This window comes from Mirounga leonina, unplaced genomic scaffold (assembly GCF_011800145.1).
Source record: "Mirounga leonina isolate KUSES-001 unplaced genomic scaffold, KU_Mleo_1.0 Mir_151, whole genome shotgun sequence".
In the NCBI taxonomy this organism is placed as follows: Eukaryota; Metazoa; Chordata; class Mammalia; order Carnivora; family Phocidae; genus Mirounga; species Mirounga leonina.
This window is the reverse complement of record NW_023270377.1, coordinates 28,981,957-29,004,761: the sequence shown is the minus strand read 5'-3', so window position 1 is coordinate 29,004,761 and position 22,805 is coordinate 28,981,957. Positions and strand designations below refer to the sequence as shown.

Below are 22,805 nucleotides of genomic sequence, written 5' to 3'. Positions count from 1 at the left end.
TCAAAACACTAAAAAGATGAGTATATTTTCAATGGTGAGCATAGTCCTTGAATAAAAAAGAGTTCAATAAACGTTTGCTTATAAGTTAATTGCAGTATAACACACATATAGAAAATTGCACAAATCATGTATAGCTCAACAAGTTATCACAGAGTTAATGCTTGTAGATTTTGATTTGTAAATTCAACAGAAGTTGATATTCACTGAAAGTGAACAATTCATTTCATTGGCTTATGCAGAAAACATTAAAAACATCCCTCTTCTACAACCAAAAAAAAGTTGCCATTTTTTCTAGTGTTGTTATTTCACCAAATTTGTGAGTATTAACTAGGTATGTGAATGATATTCCAGAAGACAGAAGAAAAAACATTACCTGATGCAGCGAGTACATTGTATACATCTAGTCATGATGGTCTTTACCAATGGCCCAATATTCTTGTCCTCCACAGCACGTTTCCCCTCTAAAAATCGGCTCCTATCACTTCCGAACATCATGGACTGGTCCTTAAGTAGATTAGGAGAGTTAATCTAATGATGCTAGTGAAATTAAAAGTTAAGACAACCAAAAAAGATTTATGAAGTTAGATGACATACCTGCAGATCACATTCACCTCCCTGGTCACAAATAGGACAGTCCAGTGGGTGATTTGCTAACAAGAACTCCATCACACCTTCTCTGTATGGAAAATTTTAATATATAAAATGATATAAATTTTTGGCACCCAAAATGGTTTGGATATAGGCTATCTAAATAACCTTCAGAGATGTATCCTTTCTTAGAGTATTAATTTTACATTTATTATCAGAAATGCCAATGCAACCATTTTTCTGGTATTAGACATACTATCTAAAAAAATGTTTATATAAATCTAGGAATAAAATATCAGTATAGAACCTAGAAAATTATGACTCTTAACAATATAAAACTACTGAAAATTGCTAAATGGTCTTCAGAAAACATTCACATTAACTCAAAACAAAAACAAACATATAAATGCATAGCAAAAACAAGTAACAGTGTAATATGTTACTGAAATAATCTCAGATCAATAAGCCCCAGATTCACTATTCATCACAAGTTTAACAAGTTGTTAAAGAAGAGCTTTTAGTGCTAATTCCATTCTAGGCTCAAAACCATAAACACCTGACTTCACCTCCTCAATGTGTACTTATTTCCACTGCTCCTATGAGCTGAACATGTCAACTTTTTCAGAGTTTGCTATTGAATTTCTCATCTATGAGAGGTCTAAATACTGAAATGAGCAATTTTCTCCTCTAAGAAAAGTTACTATGTTAAGTAGCATTAAAGTACCTGGCTTTCTTAGATTTCTCTGAGTTTGTCAGGATATTCCAACCTTTCATTACTGGCATGGCACAAGCAGCTACAACCTGAAATTTCAATGGAAAAATCTTTTAAGTACTTGTATTTGCTTGTAATTATAAGCAACCCAACATATAAAAACATTAAGTCATACATCTACAAAGAGACAAAACAGTATTTTTGAAGGCTCAATTTTTCAGTTTTCATATTCACAATATGATAACCTGACACTTTATATTTCTCTTAGAAAAAAATAAGACATCATGCTTTTAAATTCTATTCTCATAGTTAAAGCTACTTTATAAAGAGACTCCGAAACAGAACATCAAATAACTATGTTTTGATTAGCAGGTGCTACTGAATTAAAACTGTATGAGACAAAATGAAATTAAACTGAAAGTGAACCTCTTCATTGCAATCCCTTTCTCTACTGAAAATGGAACAGCAGAAGTGCTTTCAACGTGCTGCTTCGCAATTCCACATCCTAGCTGTGTCATATAGCCATGTGGAAATATTGGCAGGTATTTTACTTTCTAAATCTGTTACAGTTATATAGTGCTTGCATTTATAAAGCACTTTCATCACTGCATTTCCAGTTTTGAAATGAACAGATTTAACTGCACACAAAAGAATAAATTTCCAGATACGATTAAACAGGGCTAGGTTTCTCCACTACAACAATGATTCTAAATAAAGTTTGCTGCAAGATTTAAAGTTTTCTACCTTCTACAGCATGGTGTGGAATTTTAGGTATCAAGTACCTTAGGAGCTTTCTCAATTTCAACCAGGCACATCCTGCAGTTTCCAGCAACAGACAATCTTTCATGATAACAGAATCGAGGGATCTGCATGCCAACCTTCTCACAAGCCTAGAAGACAAAGTAAACATTTTTTTGCATTAGAATAACCTAACCTCATCCTTGTCTTGCCTAAAACACAGAAGGAAAGTCATCCCCACCTACTTTATTACTCCTATCTGTAAATATCTATACCTTCATTCATTCTTACTTCATTCCTGAAGAGACTTCCCTCCTTCTTTGCTCTTAATTCCTACCTCTGTTTGCTCCAAAGCTGCCTCTTTTAAGAATCCTCAGCATACCTACACCTTATGTGGAAGAAACTGAATTAGCCAACCTCTCAGATTGTGCTGAAGGTTTGACTCCCCATTTCCACTCTGAACCACTGTCCACAAAGACACCCCTTCAAACTCTGTCCCAGTGGTTTCATACTGGCATTTCCTCTTTGCTTAGCTCTCCTCCTTTGGATTAGACTCCATCTCACACTGTCTAGTTGGCTATGATCTGCTTCTATATTTGGCTCCATATACCCTACCTAGGATTCATACTCCCACTGTGGTTGAAGCTCTCCTCAGTTACCATTTGCCTACTAAGGGGGATTAGCCCAGCTCTCCTAATTATCACTCCTCCTTCTCGAGGCCTACAAACCTATTCAAATTTCCACTGGGGTTAGTTCTTCCATCTTCAGCCCTTACTCTAAAGCAATTTCCTCAAATTCCAATGTTTTAACTACTTAGCAAAAATGTACTGAGTCTTCCTATGTGCTAGATGCAGAAGGTATAGTAAGTAACAAGCAAGATCTGGTCCCAACCTTCATACTAGCTCACATTCCAGATGATGATTATATCTAAACCCTCATCTGTGGCCCTGACAGTCCATACCAAGTTTTAGACTTAAATAGGCATGCACATGTGTATGCTCTATAGAGAGTTAAAATTCAACCTATTTCTGTCTCCTATGATACATCCCCAAATAAACTAACAAAGCCAGAAACCACAAAAATTCCCCTGCTCTTCACTGTTCCTAAAGGCCTGTCTATCTACATTTCACTCTCCCTGAATCTGTCCTCTTACTTTCCTTCCCATTGCCACTATCTGTTTTAGGCCTTTCATTTTCTGCTCTACTAATGCAAGATACTTCTCCTTTGTCTCTCACACCAGTCTTGTTATTCTCCAAACCAACATCCTCTATATTCACTGTCATATTGCTTAATTGCCATGAAAACTATTGATGGGTCAAACTCTAAGCTCTTTAGCATGACATATATCTTCTTTCATCATGGACCTATCAGAGTAATTTGATTTCCTGCTATCTCATCTTCTACATACACCTTATGTCCAAATGATACCAAGCTATTTGAAGCTTCTTTGTCCAAATACAAACACTTATTTATCCTTTAAAATCTCCTCAGGGATCCCTTGAGATACCCCAAAATCTCTTTCTATCACCTCCTGTACCTGGCAAAAATACTCTCTACTGTACCTTGAACATATACCTCTGTTATATACTTACTATTTACCTGTCTGTGCCTGGCAGATAGTCTAGAAATGACTGCGAACATGAATAAAGAGCATTTTAGCTTTTGATAACTCGCAGATAGAATGAAGCATCACTTGTCCATGACCGACTCTGTTAGGTCTGAAGGAATCTGGAGTAATTACGTATTCAGGGCATGAATTCAAGAACGGACTACCCTCCATTTACCTGCTTTGTAGGACACATTCTTAGAAATGTTATAAAAATTGAGAAGTTATATGAAGTGAAAAGCATCAAGCAGGTTCACAACAAAGACTGCCTTTTCTCCAAACTTACCTATATTAACTTATAATTTATTTTTGGTAACTTCAAATTTCTAGTAGGCATTTACTTGGAAAGCAGAAGTGAAACAAAATAACTACCATAATTCACTAAGAAAGTTATAAACAGATAAATGATAGCTCACTTTGAAATGCCAAGATTTTAAATCCAACTTATTTTCATATAATTTTACTATCTATAGTTCTTTTATGAGCATTTATCAAGGAATCTTAAAATTTTTAGAAGTAAATAAACAGTATTAAGGAAATAAATTGATATTCCTTAAAAAACCAGAACATACGCAAAAATAAAGAATTAGAACATATGCCTACTTGAAGGACGGTAGTTCCTGGTTCCACCATGACAGACTGACCATCAACAAATACTTCAATTAAGTTGCTTGCTGCTGTGGCAGTTGTTCGAACTGACCATCAAAAATATTGAGATGAGAAATAAATTAAAAGAGTTAAATTTATTATAGCAGAGGGTAGTGGATTAACTCTAACCTACAAGCCTAAGATTTTTCCTAATTTTATACCATTTCCCTCTATTTCTCTAGATGCAAACCTATAAAATATAGAATTAGATAAAAGCTTTTCCAATCCTGAATACCAGATAGAATATGGCTATCCACTCTTAATGGTAGCTTAAGCTGAAACTTTTAATACCACTGAAAATATGTTCATGGGAATACCACTTTTCAAAAGCAGCATGACTGCTTTTCCTTTCTGGCAATGATAGGCAGTTCCTACTACTTTCTATTTCATGACACCTCCTATAAATTGTTTAGTTATATTTTAAAAATTACTCTAGGTCGCCTGGGTGGCTCAGTCAGTTAAGTGGTCTACTCTTGATTTTGGCTCAGGTCATGATCTCCGGGTTGTGAGATCAAGCCCTGGGTCAGGCTTCCAGCTCAGTGGGGAGTCTGCTTGAGATTCTCTCCCTCTGCCCCTCCCCCTGCCTGTGTGCTCTTTCTCTCTAAAATATATAAATAAATCTTTTAAAAAATTATTCTATTCGACTACGGTCACTTGTTTCTATTTTATTTAAAACAAATTACAGCTTAGAAACATTCCATAAACCAATAAATTTACAAAGATAGAAAATCTAGTATCCACAAGTGCAAAATAAAAATAAAATACTTACCACATCCTTTAGAAGACTTAGAAAGGCCTACTAAGGCCCTTTTTAGAGGTATCCTTAACATATTGCTAAGAATAAAACAAAGAAGAGTTATATTATCATAGGGGGGAAAAAACCCTAATTACAAACTTTTTGGTAATAGTTCATAAGTTTTAAACACTTCACAAACATTATTACATTGAACATTCATGAGTCCTGATGTTTTCCCTCAAATTCTAGAGATAAGAATACTCAGTCTCAGGAGATCAACTGACTTGTACAATGTCAAGGAGCTAGGGAGCAGCAGCTAGTATATAAATCTATATAAAGGGCAGTTTTGTGTTGTTTTTAACTATCAAAAATGATCAAATGTAAAACATTATGTAGTAAAATAAACTCGAAGAACAACAGTGAGCTTACCATTAATACTATGTAAAATAACGTCTACCTTTCTGCCTTCATTTCCTACCAATACTCATTCTAACATCCTATGTTCTAAGCAGTTATCTACTAAATGTTCCTGAGATTCTGAGCTGGCTCACAAGTCCAAGCCTTTTAAGTGTCTGGGGTGCCATCTTCTGTGCTTAGTACATTTATCTTACAGATTTGCAATTATAAGTCTGTTCTACCCTCACTGTATTATGAACTTCTTCAATTTTTCCATCTTCAGTGCCTATTTCCAAGGCTGGTACACAGTAAGCTCTAAAATAGTGGTTCTCAACCAGGGACAGTTTTGCTTCCCTGGTTGCTTCCCATTTATCAATATTTGGACACACTGTTGTCACAACTGGGGGAAAGCTACTGGCATTTAGTGGGTAGAGGCCAGGGTGCTGTTAAACATCCTGTAATGCACAAGGACAGTTTCCCGTAATAAACGTTTGTTGTATTACTAAAAGAAATGGGAATTATATAAATAATACTAATTAAAGATACACACAAGCAAACAGAAAAGTTATCTGCACTTTTAGTTTTTATCCATTCACTTGATCATAAGGGCTAAGCACTGAACTTTCTGTCCACTCACTTGATCAAATGGGCTAAGCATCTGAATTGTCATTTTTCACTTAGAACTTCTAAAAATGGAAATTATGTGATCAGAATGTATCAACATAATGACTTTCAAAGTTAGAGAGTGGAAGACAGTCTTACACTTTTTAAGCATGAAGTTTCACATACCTACTACAGAAGAGGTATAACAGAAAATTTCATTAATTCAGACTTTAGTTAATTCATTTCGTTAATTCAGAACTTTTGATATTAAATTTGCAGACATGAAGTCTATCACCTACAAGTGAGTGATTTTTGGTAAATCGAGTTTCTGCTTCTTTATCTATTGGTAAGGAAGAAAACAATACTTCCTAGGCTATGCGTTATTGGTAAGAGTTCAATAAATGTCAATTAAATCTAAATTCAGTTCAGACAGTACTAGCCACTGAAGATCAGTTTCAAAGTCCTCTTCCTTGGTACTCCCTCTGTACCATCAGCACACACTGTGTATATAGCTTTATTATTCCACCTACTAAATTATAGGTTAGTAATCAATTTTAGTACCTACTAAAGTGTAAGTTCCTTGAAGAGAAATGGTGCAATTTGGTCATTTCCCTTTTCTGAAGACTTAGCCCTTGAAAAAATAACCACCACATAATCTTACCACCAAGTTCCAAAGTGAGTAGCATCTGTCTTACTAAATTCTTCTGATGATATAAAGGTAAATCTGAATTTGCTGAATTAGAGTAATGACAGATTGAAAATCAACAATCAATATTTCATACAACAATGTAAACACTTTCTTACTATTATTTTGTCTCCAATACAATCTAAAAGTATTGTCCACTTTAGCTAGGAAATCAACGAGAACTAGGATGTCTCTTGAAAATCCAGCATCGAATGGAAGAGTGCGTAGCCCCAACAGAAGACAGTTTTACAAAACTTTGAAATGTACTTTACACATATTTATCTCCCACGTAGGAATGGAAATAGTCATCTCTAAATGGGAAAATGTTAATGACCAATCATTTCTAAAACTGGAGTGGACACTTTTTAGTATAAGAACAGTACTATTCCACATTCCCCACCGTATATCCTGCATCCATGCACTTCTCTCCTTCCAAGGTACCGCTCTACTGTATGCCACCATCGTCTTGTCTGGACTATTACAATAGCCCCCCGGCAGGTCTCCTAGGTTCCACACTGTCCCTACAGCCTCTCCCCTCTCCCCACAGGCTGTGGCCTCAAACTGAAATGCTCTTTCTTCAGATCTTTCTGGCTTCTTGTCCTTCAGATTTGGGCTTAACAGACATTCCTCACGGAGGCTTTCCTTGATCAGCCTATCTTAAATTCCCTAACTACTCCCCAGTCAAATCACCCATTTTATTCTTCCTCATGGACTGATTTCTAGTTTATAACAGACATTCAACACTATTTGCGAAATGAATTCTATCTCAAATTTCGGGCCAAAACTTCCACTTCCCTGGAATTAAAAAGTGCAGGTGCTCTGACAGCTTTGTAACACCCTGCTCAACGATGCATATGCAATTCGGTGTAAAAAAAAAAATTCCCTATGGAAACAACCTGGATGTTCATTCATCAGAAACAGTTCACGATACATTTTCAATGCCCTCAAATCGTTCTGGAGCAGAGTTGTGTCTGATCCACGGTCTTAAGCGGTACATGCATTAGATCCCTACATAGCTAAACGTAGCCATGTCATTCGCAGTGCGACCTTGGGCAAACTTTTTAAGTATCATTTTCTTCAGTTTCCCCACCCGGGAAAGGAATAAAAAATATTGCCCAATGCACTCAACGTACAAAAACAAAACAAAACAACAACAACAAAAAAACCCCAGAGGTGTGGATGGTTGCTAAGGCAACAGCGGCCAAACTGTGTACTATACCAAGTATATGTTAATTTGGGGGTGTGTTAAACGCTCAGTCTTTAGGCCTAAGTCACTTGACATACGTCCTCTCCCAGGGAACAAAACGGCCTCCTCTCCACAAAGGGAAATGTCCTGCATTTCCCTTGCAGAATGAAGGTCACCCACAAGCCTGCCTCCGGGCCAGCGCTCCCAGGGCCTCCAGGTTCTCCACCTGCTTTCCGCTCCAAGAGACCGGAGACCACGCCAACAGCCCTCACCTGCCGGCTCTAGGGGCTTCCGGGGGAAGGGGGGGTGGGACGTGGCGCCCAGTCAAGGACAAGAGTAGAATGAGTCACCTGGGCCAAAAGAAACAGTGTCGTCAAGAAATCAACTGCTATGGCAAGGGGAACCTCAGCCTTCTCACGCTATCACGGCCTCACCTTCTCCCTGGAAACGCCGAAGCTGCTCTGCAGAACTGTCTGTACCGCACCAACCCCCTCAGAGGCCGGGTTGCTTATTCAATATGGCGGCCTCGGCTAACCTCGCCCGCAGGGCCTGGAGAACGGGAAGCCAGGAGGGACTAGAAACTCCAGATTCGACAATTTCCGCTCAGTTTGAGTTCGGCAATTTCCGTCCCCTGACAGGGGGCGGGGCGGAGGGCGGGCAGCCTGGAGGGGGCGGGGGCGGGGGCGGGGGCGGGGAGACCGTTTGGAACCGCAGTTCCGCCGGAAGTGGTCAGGCGCCTGAAGCTGAGCGTCTTCGGTCATCTCCGGCGCTTCGAGGGGCGGTTCCTGTAGTGTTCCAGAGCCGTGGAGGTACTAATTTAAGAAATACCCCTTTTATTAATTTATTCCTAAACACATAGAGGCCCGCAGATAATTTGTGGGGCGTTCAATTCAGAGCCCTCGAGTTTTTCGTGGAGTAAGGAGGATATTAACGTACTTTGACCTTTAACCTTCGACCCTGTGCGGCAGAGGGAAACGCCTCCGTCTCTATATAAGGCATTTTCCGGCCTTTTGCGGCCCTTTTTTTTTCTTCTTAGCGCTAGGCGCCGACTACCTCCGCTCGTCTTTTCCTTCGCTGCCCCCCGGTTCCTGGGATCAGCCGACGGCATGGGTTTTGGAGACCTGAAAAGCCCCGCCGGTCTCCAGGTGCTCAACGACTACCTAGCGGACAGGAGCTACATCGAGGGGTGAGGACGGGCCCGGGCTTGGGGCCGGGCCACGTGGCGCGGCCTCTGCCGCCGCCGCTGGGGGAAAGGTAGCGGGGCTGCGAGGGGCGAAGGGTTAAACATACGCTTTCTTTCCACTGACTTGATTCAGCCATGGTTTTCCCCTTGTTCACTCAGTTTGTGGAAGTAAGCTTGTAGGTCTCGCGTTAGGGATTACAAACTTCGAGGTCCACGAGGTGGCAGGGATTCTCAGGGTAGGGCGGAAAAGCAAACACATGGACCCCGATCTTGAGTTTATTTTACAAAATAAATACAGCGGCTTAGGTTGCCCAGTAGCAGATGGGCCAGTTCACAGTAATTAGTTTGACGGATGTGCCGTTTGTCATTTATTTGCTGATGTTTGTAGATTTTCTCCTAAAGGTGTGTGTAATTTTTGTATCCTTGGCAGGTATGTGCCGTCACAAGCAGACGTGGCAGTATTTGAGGCAGTCTCCGGCCCCCCACCTGCCGACTTGTATCATGCCCTCCGTTGGTATAATCACATCAAGTCTTATGAAAAGGAGAAGGCCAGGTAAAATTACCTTTGTATTTATCTGAAGAACAGAACGCTTTCTGAGCTTAAACTCAGGATTTTCACATGACAAAATTGGACCCAGGCTACTTCAGTTTTGTTTGGGGTATTGTAAGCTAAATTATCTTTGTGACTTGAGAAGGCCAAGAGACTGAAGTCCTGCATTTTTTCACAGAACAGGTAGAACATGGACAACAGCAGTTCAACTTTTCCCCACAATGCCCTGACAATGTGCCTCCACCCTGACCTGGGGGGCCCACCTCTGGGGTGAGAGGGTGGCTCATTCATTCAGTCCTTGGCCATTCTTCTGAAACTGCCAACAAGGGTGGAAGTTTGGGGAAGTGGACTCCAGTTCACTAAGAATGGAACTGAGCATACTTAATGAAATCTCAAACAGAAATATTCATACTGAAAGAGTAAATCATAGTGAGTATTGAATATAATGTCTCACATGCTACTAATGTTTGTTGGGTGAGGAGTTAAACATTCAAAAGTATTTACTTTTAAGGGTATATAAATACATAAGTATTTACTGTTTAAGGGTAAATTCTTAGTACAGAAGGGATCTATTGGTAAATAGTGATGGAAACAAGTTCTCATGTGCTGTCTGAAAAAGAACATACTGACCTAGTGGTGGTTGAACTTAAGTTTTTTTTCAAGCCTTCCAGGAGTGAAGAAAGCTTTGGGCAAGTATGGCCCTGCTAATGTGGAAGACACCACAGGAAGTGGAGCTACAGATAGTAAAGATGATGATGACATTGATCTCTTTGGATCTGATGATGAGGAGGTATGGCATAAAGTAATATGTATATCAGTGAGCTTAATCATAGGCTCTGTGGTGAAATTGCCTGGATTTGAATTCTAGTTTCACCACTTTATTACCTGACTTTTAAAAATTCTCACTGGTTACATGATGAATAAAATCCAATCACCATCTTTCGGCTGAGCTTGTGATGGATTTGCTTTTTTCTGAAAAAACTGGTCTTTGCTGTGATGGTTCCACTAGCATTAAGCTGAGGAACAACCAGCTTTGTGAAACACACTTAATTTTTCTTTATAGGAAAGTGAAGAAGCGAAGAGGCTAAGAGAGGAACGCCTTGCACAGTATGAGTCAAAGAAAGCCAAAAGTAGGTCATTTTATAATTTGTGCTGCTTTAACTTCATTTCATAGTAATGTGAGTAATCTTTTCTGAAGCTTGATTTCCAAAGTAATTGCCTCTGCATTTGTTAACTAGGTCAGTATTTAAAAACCTATATAGGTGGTTCTTCATAAAACTTCCACAGCTACTGGTCTGCAACTGTTCTTATGGTAGCAGTTGTGGCATTCCTCTGTGGGAAAGAAACTGTTACTACACAATTAAATACCTCTTTCTTAGCACAACAGAAAGTGGGCATGTGCATAACAAACATAAGATGTGTTCTGTAGTTTTGTTTGGCTGAGGAGATGATCCATTAGGAAACAGATTAAGATTATAAAGGTGTCATCAACTAAAATGAAAAACATAACTGAGTGTCTGAATAATGCTGATTGTACCTTTTTTTTAGAACCTGCACTTGTTGCCAAGTCTTCCATATTACTAGATGTGAAACCTTGGGACGATGAGACAGATATGGCAAAACTAGAGGAGTGTGTCCGAAGCATTCAGGCAGACGGCTTGGTCTGGGGCTCTTGTGAGTTCAATCTTTGCTTTTTGGAAGTGGCATCTGGAAGTTGCATAATTAAAATGTTTGTCAATCAACAGGACTTTGCTAACTAAGATTTTTCTTAATGTTCTTTTCAGCTAAACTAGTTCCAGTGGGATATGGAATTAAAAAACTTCAAATACAGTGTGTAGTGGAAGATGATAAAGTTGGAACAGATATGCTGGAGGAGCGGATCACTGCTTTTGAGGACTATGTGCAGTCCATGGACGTGGCTGCTTTTAATAAGATCTAATATCTACATCATAGATCATTGCCCTTAAATAAAAGCTTAAAAGACAGCTGCTGGCTCTTGACTCTTATGTAGGGTAGTTTCCATTTTGAGGGAAGAAATTCAATGGTTATATAATTCATAAAAATAAATTTGGGTCAGCATTGTTAGATATTTAGCCTAAAAACGAGGAAAATATCTATTGTGAATACTATAAATAGAGGTAGGTGTTGAATAGATTTTACAAACAAATTAATAGAAATGTACTCAGTCTTAGCATAGTTTCTGTACCCAATGCACAAGGATGCCGGTTTTAATACCACAGTGTTGTAAGTTTCATATTTGCTTTGTTTTAAAAAGAAATCAGGTAAGCTTCACTTGGGGAAATTTTGGATTAAGAATTTCAACTAGATTTTTTAGCCCTGTAGATTATAATGGTTCACACCTTGGGCTTTTTTGCAAGGAGTTTCAATGTAATACCCGGGCTGGTTTTCTGCAATGGAAATGTTGGAAGTACCTTAATGATGAGAAGTGGATCAATACATATAAAGTGCTTAAGATGGTAACTGGGCACAGTGAATGTTCTTTGTTTGCTGGAATAGTTAATGAAATATTTGGAAAAAGTTAAATGTTGAGATGGCTCAATGACTTAAATGACTGATGAAGTAATTTGTTGTCACATAGGATCTTCAAGTTGGGGGTTACTCCAGATTGAAAAATCACACAATTAAAAATCCCACTTGAAAGCAATATGATATAGGATGGGTGTGCAACTTCACTAAAGGACACCTAACCCAGAGGATGGAAGTTAGGTCCAAGGAAGGATTCCCAAAATTTGTTACAAATTAATTTGTCAAGGCAAATACTGCAAGTTGAAGATCATGCCTCATTTACTGTTAAGGGAGAACTTAATTAATTTTAAGATTTTTTATTTGAGAGCCAGAGCACAAGCAGCGGGGAGGGGTAGAGGGAGAAGCAGACTCCCTGCTGACCCACGAGGGGTTCAATCCCAGGACACTGAGATGACCTGAACAGAAGGCAGATGCTTAACCGGCTCAGGCACCCTAATGGAGAGCTTGACTTGTGCTTTGGAGAATGGTTTTGCACTATGTCATGGGAAGGAGGTTATACAGGTAATTGATGCCCAGGCTGTGGTTCATAAACCTGGCTTTGGTGTGGAGGTGGAGACTGAGTGGGACATTTTTTTGGATTTGGATAGCAACCTGTTGTGGTGAAGGGACTTCAATAATGAGGTAGTGCAGGGCACCTGGGTGGCTCAATTGGTAGAGCGTCTGCCTTTGGCTCCGGTCATGGTCTTGGAGTCCCAGGATTGAGCCCCACATTGGGCTCCCTGCTGGGTGGGGAGTCTGCTGCTCCCTCTGCCCCTCCCCACTGCTTATGCTTGCTCTTGCTTCTCAAAGTTTTAAAAATCTTTAAAAAATGAGGTAGTGCTGCAGCTAAGTAGGTGAAGGCAGCTTTTGGTTCTTAAAGGTCTTGAACTCATGACCTTGAGATCAAGACCTGAGCTAAAACCAAGAGTTGGATGCTTAACTGACTGAGCCAGTCAGGCACCCCAGGAATTACTGACTTCCAAAAGTCTTTGTGGTCTCTAATCTGTAGACCAAAAAGATTAAATGATTTGTTTGAGGTCAGAATTTTCCTAGCCAAACCAGACAGTTCTATTCTTTTCCTCTCAATCTGATTTTATTTATATGGGAGACTACCTTAAATGTGGGAGATTGTTTATTAAATTTGAGAGGTAATTTATTTAACTGGTACAAGTATGTACCAATGACTATGATCATCTTCACTAAGTACTTCCAATGTCATGAGAAATTTTCTGGTTGTCAGTGTCCTGAGAGCCAGCAGAGGGCAGCACTTCATTTTCTGTAGAACCAGAGCCTGGGGATTCTGGAAATGTTGCCATGGAAAGATCGAGATGTAGCAACTAGTAAATAGTAGCCCCAGATCACTCACAATCATTAACATGTTAAAGGGATTGAGCACCAAAAAGCTGGAAGAAGTATTAACAAAAATGATAGAAACCATTGATTAAAAATATGGTTAAAAGTAAAAAATTTAGAATGGTCATTTCAAACCACAGCTGTCTTGTAATCTTAAAATGATAAATGAAGCACATGACTAAAAATCTTGACTCCAGGGGCGCCTGGGTGGCTCAGTCGTTAAGCGTCTGCCTTCAGTGACTCAGGTCATGGTCCCAGGGTCCTGGAATTGAGCCCTGTGTCGGCCTGTCTGCTCCGCCGGAAGCCTGCTTCTCCCTCTCCCACTCCCCCTGCTCCCCCTCTCTCGCTGTGTCTCTCTCTGTCAAATAAGTCATCTTTTTTTTTTTTTTAAGATTTTATTTATTCATTTGAGACACAGAGATAGCATGAGCAGAGAGAGAGGCAGAGGGAGAGGGAGAAGCAGGCTCCCTGCTGAGCCAGGAGCCCGATGTGGGGCTTGATCCCAGGACCCTGGGATCATGACCTGAGCTGAAGGCAGACGCTTAACCATCTGAGCCACCCAGGCGCCCCAATAAATAAAAAATCTTAAAAAAAAAAATCTTGACTCCGCGGCCTCACATAAATATATTTAATGGTATCTTTTAATTTTGTATTTAAAAAAATAGATAATACAGTAACATAGTTCAAAACAAGAAGTTATACAGTGAAGTCTCTGTGTGTGTCTCCCCTCCCCCCACTGCCCCCTCTCCCAGGCCTCCCATTTAGCTCCATAAAAACAACCAATGTCAACAGTTTCTTAGCTCTTTCCAGAACTAGTGTGAGCATATGCATGAAGTAATTGTAGCATACAATGCAAACTGTTCACCTTTTACTTCATCCATAAAAATAGACTTGGATGTCTTGGAAATTATATCTTGAATATTCCATGTCAGTACTTATAAAGCTTTCTCATTTTCTTTTTTTTTTTTTTTTAAAGATTTTATTTATTTGAGAGAGAGAGGACAAGAGGGGGTAGGATTAGAGGGAGAAGCAGACTCCCCGCCCAGCAGGGAGCCCAATGTGGGACTCGATCCCGGGACTCCGGGATCATGACCTGAGCCGAAGGCAGTCGCTCAACCAACTGAGCCACCCAGGCACCCAAGCTTTCTCATTTTCTAACAGTTACATAATCTTTTGTCTCATATCTTATTTAACCAGTCTATTTATTGGAGCTTTAGATTGCTTCAGCTTTCTGCTGTTATAAGCAATGCTCACATTTGCATGTGAGCCTGTATACTGAATAACCTGTTTTTGAACCAATGGGCTCAGAAGGCATAGGTGGACATAGAGAAAGAGATTTTTTGGTTTGTTTCTGGCTTTGGAGTATTAACAAAAGATAAAAGAGGCCAGCTTTTTTTTGTATGCCCATAAATGATTACAGTAACTCAGACCGTACTTATTTTTCATATTTGGCATCCCTCACAGAAGGCTGAGAACAGTGTGGGAATTAAAAATGATTCAGTGTCACTATGTTAGAAGCTATAAAAATACAAAAAAGGTAAGAAAATTACAATAGGGAGGTGGCTTGAACACACATAAAATTGTTAAAAATTAGTCATTTTGTGATTAAGCAAGTAATCAAAAGTTCAGAGGGTCCAGGAAGGCTAGAATCGAAAAATTTTTTGGAGAAGTTGGGACTTGAGCTGGGTGGACCTTGATCAGTAATTTGTTTAAAAAAAAAAAAAGAAAAAATATTCCAGGAGGGGATAAAACACAGGAATAGAATAGACAAAGCAACATTTACAAGGCAATTAGATCAATTTGGCTGGATTTTGCAGTGTCTGTTTGGGATTAGATAGGGTGGGGCCAGGCGGCACATCCAGTCTGGCTCCTTCTGTGAGAGCAGTGTGTGTATGGGGGCGGGGGTGGGGGGGCATGGGGGTGGGGAGTGGGGAGAGCCTTGAAGTTTTCTGAGCCAGAAAATGACAAAGGCAGACAGCTCTGACCTGGAGGTGGTATGGATGGAAGCATGTGAATAAAAGGATTGTTACAGTCCTAACATGAATGGAAATGGCTAAATTATGGCATATATACTCAAGGAAATACTTTATAAACAATATAATTAAAAAGTAACAGACTAGAGCAACATTGAGAAATGCTGGAGTTTTTTTCCGTATTACGAAAAGATAAGCTTATGGACAAGACAAATACAAAAGGAGTTGCATTCATGTTTTGGGATCTATATGTATTCCCCCCCACCCCGAACAAATCCAATTTGGCAATGGCAATTATTGTCCTTAGATTAAAAAACTAAAAAAATAGAAAAATACATGCCTCATCACACTGTCCATTTTGGACCCCATTATAAGCTATGAGATAAGCAAAGCAGACACTTTTATCACCATTTAGATGAGGAAACAACTCTGAAAGATGATTTGCCCGATTATTCACCTAGAGAGAGACAACTGAAACCGGGGTCCTTGGCCAGGTAATGTGTTGGCAGTAGAATGAAGAAAGTTCTTCATCCCTGCTTTTAGACAATTTAATCCTATTTCATTGGTGTAACCCTTGCTTCATATTCTCAATTAGGGAGAGTGAGAAGATAAAGTCACATAAAGGTAAATTTTAAATGGAACTGAGACTGATAAACACATTTTGTCATTATGCGCTCTGTATGGATGGTAATAGATGCATTCAAGAAATGACCCAAATGAGCATCTGTTGTTTGGAATGCCATTGGCCTGCATAGCTTTCAGTAAAGTAAAAATCAAAGGAAAATGTTCATGGACTTCTTAAATTCATTCTCCCAAAGAACTGCCCATATGTAAGAATATTGAGGAACTATGGATTACTATTCAAGCTGGACACCAACTTGTGAATCTTCTATCCTCACTCTGTCCCTAGAAAATGGGACCTTTTTTTTTTTCACTATTTTTTCTGATCATAGCCTGTTTTCCTCTGTACTTTTGCCCCTACTGTGTCACCTACCTGAAAAGGCTCTTTTCTCATCTGCACTCGTTAAAATTGGAGTCATTCTTCAAGATGCACTTCAAATACATCTTTCAACTTTTATTCTGCTTCTTGCCCTTTACAACCTCTAGGCACATAGTCTTTTATACATATAAACTATCTTGTTTTAAAGTTCTCTGTGTAGCTCCCTTATTCTTCCTGTGAAATGTTTATATTCATCCAAGAGGAAAGGATCTAACATTTACTAAGCAGTTACTAGGTTGGAAGATGCCAAGAATTCACTGACTAATACCAGCTAAGATTGCTCAAGTTATTTATAGGTCTAAGTACCCCTCTAAGTGCTTTACCTGCATTGCCTCATTTAATTTCCACAACAGCCCTGTAGCGCATACTACTATTGTTGTCCCCATTTTGCAGATGGGAGAAACAGGTCTAGAAATTTGAATTAATTTAGCCAAGGACACAGACACAGCATGTGTTGGAACTTTAGTTCAAATCCTGATATCCTGCCTCTGGAGGCCCTGGGACTTGCCCTCTTCAAAGAGGGGCTTTCCGGGGCGCCTGGGTGGCTCAGTTGGTTAAGCCACTGCCTTCGGCTCAGGTCATGATCCTGGAGTCCCTGGATTGAGTCCCACATCGGACTCCCTGCTCAGCAGGGAGTCTGCTTCTCCCTCTGATCTTCCCCCCTCTCATGCTCTCTCTCTCTGTCTCATTCTCTCTCTCAGATAAATAAAATCTTTAAAAAAAAAAAAAAAGCTGTTTTCCATTAGAGAGGCAGGTCTGTCTCCTGGTGTCTATGCCCCAGTCCCTGAGAGCCTGGGATTCTTTACTCTTCTGCCAACTGGGCACTGAGCTCCCTCACTTCCTTCCCTAATTGCCCCAGTGCTTGTCCTCTCCTCCAGCCTCTGTCCTTTTAGACATTCATCCTGCTCTTAATCAGGAGACCCCTGGAAAGCCCCACTAACCAAATTCCAACTGTTAGGGGAGGAGGCTTGGAGTCCCCAGGCCCAGGCCCAATGCTACTCTTCAGATCTTCCCTCAAACTGAGAATAAGATATTAAGTACTTGTACTGGCTGCTACTTTCACTAGCAGATTTCTGTTTACATCCCCACTATCAGCTATTTTAAAAGCCACTAAAACTAGGGTCTTTAGCCCAGGATCTAAGGACTCTGATATTTTATTTAAAAGCATGTTTCTAGGGAGGGGTACCTGGCAGTCACATGAGACTTGATTCTTGATCTTGGGGTTGTGAGTTTAAGCTCCACGTTTGGGCAGAGACTGATTTAAAAAAAAAAAAAAAAAAAGCATGTTTCTAGGGAAAGGACCCATAACCTTCCTTAGGTTCTCAAATGAATTCAGAGTTCTTTAAGACCTTTGTAGACCTTGGGGTGCCTGGGTGGCTCAGTCATTAAGTATCTGCCTTGGGCTCAGGTCATGATCCCAGGGTCCTGGGATGGAGCCCCACATCGGGCTCCCTGCTCAGCGGAGAGCCTGCTTCTTCCTCTCCCTCTGCCTGCCACTCCCCCTGCTTGTGCTCTCTCTCTCTCCCTCTCTCTCTCTGTGTCAAATAAATTAATAAAATCTTAAAAAAAAAAAAGACCTTTATAGACCTTCCTTAAAGCATTTTTTTCGGTTTCACTCCTCATATCAAACACTGAAACATATTGAAAGTCCATATTAAATATAAGTTTTTATATAACTATGAAATATTTCATTTGACTCATTGACATAAAGGTGTATTTTATAGACATGTGATTAAGTATTTATTAATTTTGACTTTTCAAGTTTCCTTTTTTATATTTTAAATGTTATAAAAAATAACATTTTTTTAAAGATCTCAAATATTTTCATAGGCCTTTGGTAAGCTGCTTCTTAGGTGGTAACACCATCTGCTCCATCATTTCCTTCTGCCCTTGGTTGCTTAATCCCTTTCCTGCTCTTCAGCCTTCCTCTTTCTCCCACAGCCTTGAGAATCCCTCCATCTGCTCAAACTAAGGATGAGCCTAAGGAATTCTCTTTGTCTTTGATCCTCCAGCTTTTCTCCTGATCCTGGGAAATCAGGGCCTGTCCCTTGAAGGTGACGGGGAACCCAGAATGGAATATCTTAAACTCCGGTCGTGGAGGGGACAGACACTCACAATGAGCCTTTCTCTCCTTGCCTTCCCTCCATACTGGGTGTGCAGAAATCATGAAATTGGGGGATGACAGAAGTTTGGGATATGCTGAGCTATGCCACACATTTTTGAGGAATAATTTCCAAAACCAGATCTGATTGTTGCTATGGGCTAATGGGCATGTCCAGAAGCTGAGAGATGAAATAAAAAAGGATACTGATTCAAAAAATCACAGCTCCCCTCCCAACTTTCAAAATAAAATAAAGAAATTACAGAAAATTAAATGCTTTTTAAAATTGAAGAGGTTACTGACTTAAAGGTATACTTTATTGGTCTTGTACTGTGTCTGTATCTATAGAGTTATAGGAATAGAAGGTGGAAATATATCAATGTCATACATGCTTTCTTTTTCTGAAATCATTCTGAGATTAGGCTGGCCTATCTACCATCTAGATGTCAGTGTTTTATGTTTACAGCAATCTTATACATATTTGCACATACCCAGAATTTTCCAAGAATGTTAACATTTATAATGATTTCACGAGGGATTAAAGATAGGAGCATATCCCCATTGGCAGGTGGGGTTTATGTCGCCTCCCCTTGAACCTGAGCTGGCCCAGGACTACTTTGACCAAGAGAGTACAGTGGATGTGATACTGTGTCAGGGGTGGGCATAGGCTTAAAGAGGACTAGAAATGTCCACTTTGGTCTCTTAGAGCCCTACACTGCCATATAAGAAGTCTGGCTACCCTGAGCTACCATACTGGACAAGCTGTGTGGAAAAAAAAAAAAAAAGAAGAAGAAGAGAAGGAACAGTAGGGCAGAGGAGACAAGCTGTTCCAAAATTCTACCATTTGGGTCATCCCAGTCCAGCTGATGATCCAGACCTCGTGAAGCAGAGAGATGAACGTCCCTTCTAGGCCTTGTTTGAGTTTCTGACTCAGAATTGTGAGATATTATAATAATAAATTGTCATTTCAAGCAACTAGATTCTGGGACACTTCACTAAGCATGAATAGTTCATAATGTTTTAAACTACTATAACCAACTATTACTTTAATTTATAAATGTACATATATAGGTTTCATGAAATAAAGAAATGAAGTACATGTTGCATTTGAAAAATATGTCTAATAGGTTACTGGTGCAAAATTAAAGTGAGCTTAAGCAGCACATATGTTAACATTTTTGAAATGAATTAATCATCTATTTAATATTAAGATTTAGGACTTCAAAGTCATTAGGACTTAAAAAATAATAGCTGATACTGCATCCACAGTGGTGACTAATCCACGACGGTATAATTAGCAAGAATGACAGATAATTTAATTTGCAGGGGGAAAAAATGAAGATCTTTCCTACGTTTTATACCGACACAAAAATGTAATGCCGCTAAACTGATTAACAGAAAGAGATGGTTATTACCATACCTTGGAACCAAATAATCTGAAAGCATTTGTCAGGGCCCCCCCCCCCCCAAAAAGCCTTCTACTGATAACTCACTGAGCTGTTTCCAGAAGACATGGGTTCTTGGTCTCAGAGCTCCTGAGCTGTTCGCTCACTGTGCCAGAACAGCTGACCTCCCACAGTGTGTGCTTTAGGATCTCAGCAACTGAGAGCCGAAAGCGAGTTTGGAACTTCTTACTAATTAGGACGTAAAGGATTGGGTTCAAGCAACTATTGAGGAAAGCCAAGCCAGTGGAGAGGGGGATGCCGGCCTGAAGCACCTGGTGGAAATAGCTACTGTGGTGGATTGTGAGCTCCCAAATGCTAAACAGGTGATAAGGAGTCCAGCAAATCAAAAAGGCCATGACCACAGCCAGGATGGTCCAGAAATGCTTACTGGAGACCAGGATGCTTCGCTTCTTCACCTTGAAGATGAGACACAAGTAGCAAATGCTCATTGCTAGCAAGGGGAAGAGGTACCCGACAATAAATTTCACCCAGGTCAGAACATGGTGCCTCATCAAAGTAAGGTCAGGATCATGCTCATGGAAATTGTTATAGCAAATAGTGTGGTTATTGAACTCCAGAGTGTCCCGGAAGTAGAGGGCAGGACCACCCATTAGAGAAGCCACAAACCAAACGGATATAATAACAATCAGGGAGTTCCTTAGGGTTCGGTGCCGATGAGATACGACAGGATGGATCAAGTGGATATAGCGGTCCAGGCTGATCACCGTCAGGAAAAAGACACTAGCAAACATGTTCAACTGGGCAATGAAGGAATTGGCCTTGCACAACCAGATGCCAAAGGGCCAGTGGAAATTCATGGCCACATAGGAGATGTACAGAGGTAGGAAGAGAAGAAAAATAAAATCTGCAATAGCCAGATTGAGAAACCAGAGAGTGGTGACTGTCTTCTTCCACTTGAACCCCATGAACCAAATAACGGTGGCATTTCCTGGAATGCCCAGAATAAATGCTAAACAGTATAACACCAGGGAGAGCCAATGAACAACTCCCAGTTGGACTTTCTCCTCCAAATCAGACTCTGAGGAATAATATTCCAGGTTATAGGAGTAGTTCTCAAATTCTTCAAATAATGTTTCCTCTAGATCTTCCATGACCTTGTCAAGTAGAGAATGAGGATATCTATAAAAGCAAATTTGAAAAGAAAGAAAACAATTTTTAAAAGAGGAAATGTTCGGTGAACAAGGAACATTAGGATAAAAATGTTTCATCTGATGAACTGGATGGAAATAGTACAATTTTTGGTAAGGTCTGTGATTATATTCTAGACATCCAAATCTTGGGGTACCTCAGTTTTGCTCTGATTACTCTCAAAGCTGCGACAGCTCATTTTTGCAAAGTATTCAGTAAGTGCTAAATTAAAATGATTGACTCTACAGGGCAATTCCTCTATCCGTAAGGCTTATAGGCCTGACTAGAGAGAATCTAACATTCAATGGGCATTTATTAGGTTCTGACTCTGCATTATTATTTTATGGAAGATACAAAAGAAAACAGAGGAATAATTACGTGGTGATGACTTCAAAGCCCTTAGTTATACCTTGACTTTCTAAGCTCTAGAAAGGGAGTTCCAACTGCTTCATCAATCCACAAATCCAGATGTCATACGCAAGACCTGGAGATTTTGACACACTATTTTGCACCCATGGATGTTTTGAATCTATGTTTATGAATGCAAACATGTTCATAAGAATTATATCAGTGTGGAAGACTTTTCAACCAAAAGGTATCTTTTGGAATAAAATTGACTATGACCATTTAATTTCTATACCAATTTCCTATAGAGTGCCCTAAATTTTATTGAAATTTTAATTTTATTGAAATTCCTTTGTTTTGAATTAATTTGGATTAATTATCTTCTACATTTACAACAAAAATGTGATTTGTTCAGTTTTATTTTGTTTATTTTTGCCCATACCAAAATTTATCTATTATAATTTCACCCAAAGTTAAGTTTTCTTTTGTGATCTTTTTTTTTTCCTTCCTATCAAGACCAGTTTTTCTGGGTTAAGAAGAAGTAAAAGTCATTTTTACAATCAAAACAAAGTTTACTGGGTACAATTTTAAATACATCAATTTTATTTTGTATTATTTCTGTTTGTTAGTATTCAAAATCAAGAAGAAAGAAAATTAATAGTTGTATTCATTTCATGGAGCTACAGTAATTAATGGAGCAAACATATAAGATATGGGATTATAGGGGTGCCTGAGTGGCTCAGTCGGTTAAGTGTCTGCCTTCAGCTCAGGTCATGATCCCAGGGTGCTGGGATTGACCCCCGCGTGGGGCTCCCTGCTCAGCAGGGAGTCTGCTTCTCCGTCTCCCTCTGCCCCTCCCCCTGCTCATGCTCTCTCTCACTCTCTCTCTCAAATAAATAAATAAATAAAATCTTTAAAAGAAAAAAAAATATGGGATTATAGTAGGGTTAGAATGAAGAGGTCAAAGCATGTAGTGTTGCTCAGAGACATGTCACATTAAATTCTACTAACACCGAATTCATCATCCTACCTCAAATTCTTTGAGGAGCCTGGCAGGACATAATTAAAAAATAAAAGCCATTCATTAGCCCCCTCCCAATCCCAGGCCCAGCCACCTTCTCTTTGTTTTTCAATATTCAGCTTAAGTGCCACCTTTTCCTGGAAACATTTCCTGACATTACCTTTCCCAGATAATTACAATAATAATCACTATTATTATAAAAAAAGGTCAATGTTATTGGGAATTGTCCAGGTGCCAGGCATGTATGGTCTAATTTGATCC

At 39.6% G+C, this 22,805-nt stretch overlaps 3 protein-coding genes and 2 non-coding genes across 11 annotated transcripts in view; 3 read left to right on the top strand and 2 right to left on the bottom strand.

Moving 5' to 3' along the window:
• Positions 1–8,447, bottom strand: part of NDUFS1 (NADH:ubiquinone oxidoreductase core subunit S1) — a 28,713-nt gene extending 20,266 nt beyond the window's left edge. The window contains exons 1-7 of one of the 2 annotated variants that reach the window (XM_035007306.1): positions 8,333–8,447; positions 5,062–5,126; positions 4,248–4,339; positions 2,083–2,190; positions 1,313–1,389; positions 595–676; positions 374–504 (exon numbers count right to left, since the gene is read on the bottom strand). In XM_035007306.1, the coding sequence (XP_034863197.1) occupies positions 374–504; positions 595–676; positions 1,313–1,389; positions 2,083–2,190; positions 4,248–4,339; positions 5,062–5,122 (551 nt within the window). In that variant the 5' untranslated portion in view covers positions 5,123–5,126; positions 8,333–8,447. Of the gene's footprint in view, positions 1–373; positions 505–594; positions 677–1,312; positions 1,390–2,082; positions 2,191–4,247; positions 4,340–5,061; positions 5,127–8,248; positions 8,268–8,332 lie in introns of those variants that run through there. The other variant, XM_035007307.1, reaches the window with a different exon arrangement.
• A 169-nt stretch (positions 8,448–8,616) lies between these two features.
• On the top strand, positions 8,617–11,616 carry EEF1B2 (eukaryotic translation elongation factor 1 beta 2). Of its 4 annotated transcripts, none has more exons than XM_035007305.1 (7): positions 8,617–8,707; positions 8,935–9,084; positions 9,512–9,634; positions 10,295–10,421; positions 10,695–10,761; positions 11,180–11,305; positions 11,416–11,616. In XM_035007305.1, the coding sequence occupies exons 2-7, from the start codon at positions 9,005–9,007 to the stop codon at positions 11,568–11,570; spliced, it is 678 nt and encodes a 225-aa protein (XP_034863196.1). In that variant the 5' UTR covers positions 8,617–8,707; positions 8,935–9,004; the 3' UTR covers positions 11,571–11,616. The 4 variants fall into 4 exon arrangements, with proteins under 4 accessions (XP_034863196.1, XP_034863194.1, XP_034863193.1 ...); XM_035007303.1 differs by having other exon boundaries at positions 10,283–10,421; XM_035007302.1 differs by lacking the exon at positions 8,617–8,707 and having other exon boundaries at positions 8,893–9,084; positions 10,283–10,421.
• On the top strand, positions 10,537–10,615 carry LOC118012759. The gene has a single exon (XR_004679820.1). It is a non-coding gene; the product is annotated as a small nucleolar RNA SNORD51 (small nucleolar RNA).
• LOC118012762 lies at positions 10,911–11,046 on the top strand. Its single transcript, XR_004679823.1, has one exon. It is a non-coding gene; the product is annotated as a small nucleolar RNA SNORA41 (small nucleolar RNA).
• Positions 11,617–18,297: 6,681 nt separating the features above from the next.
• Positions 18,298–22,805, bottom strand: part of GPR1 (G protein-coupled receptor 1) — a 28,975-nt gene continuing 24,467 nt past the window's right edge. For all 3 annotated transcript variants that reach the window (XM_035007298.1, XM_035007299.1, XM_035007301.1), the window contains exon 3: positions 18,298–21,169. In XM_035007298.1, the coding sequence (XP_034863189.1) occupies positions 20,074–21,169 (1,096 nt within the window). In that variant the 3' untranslated portion in view covers positions 18,298–20,073. The remainder of the gene's footprint in view (positions 21,170–22,805) is intronic.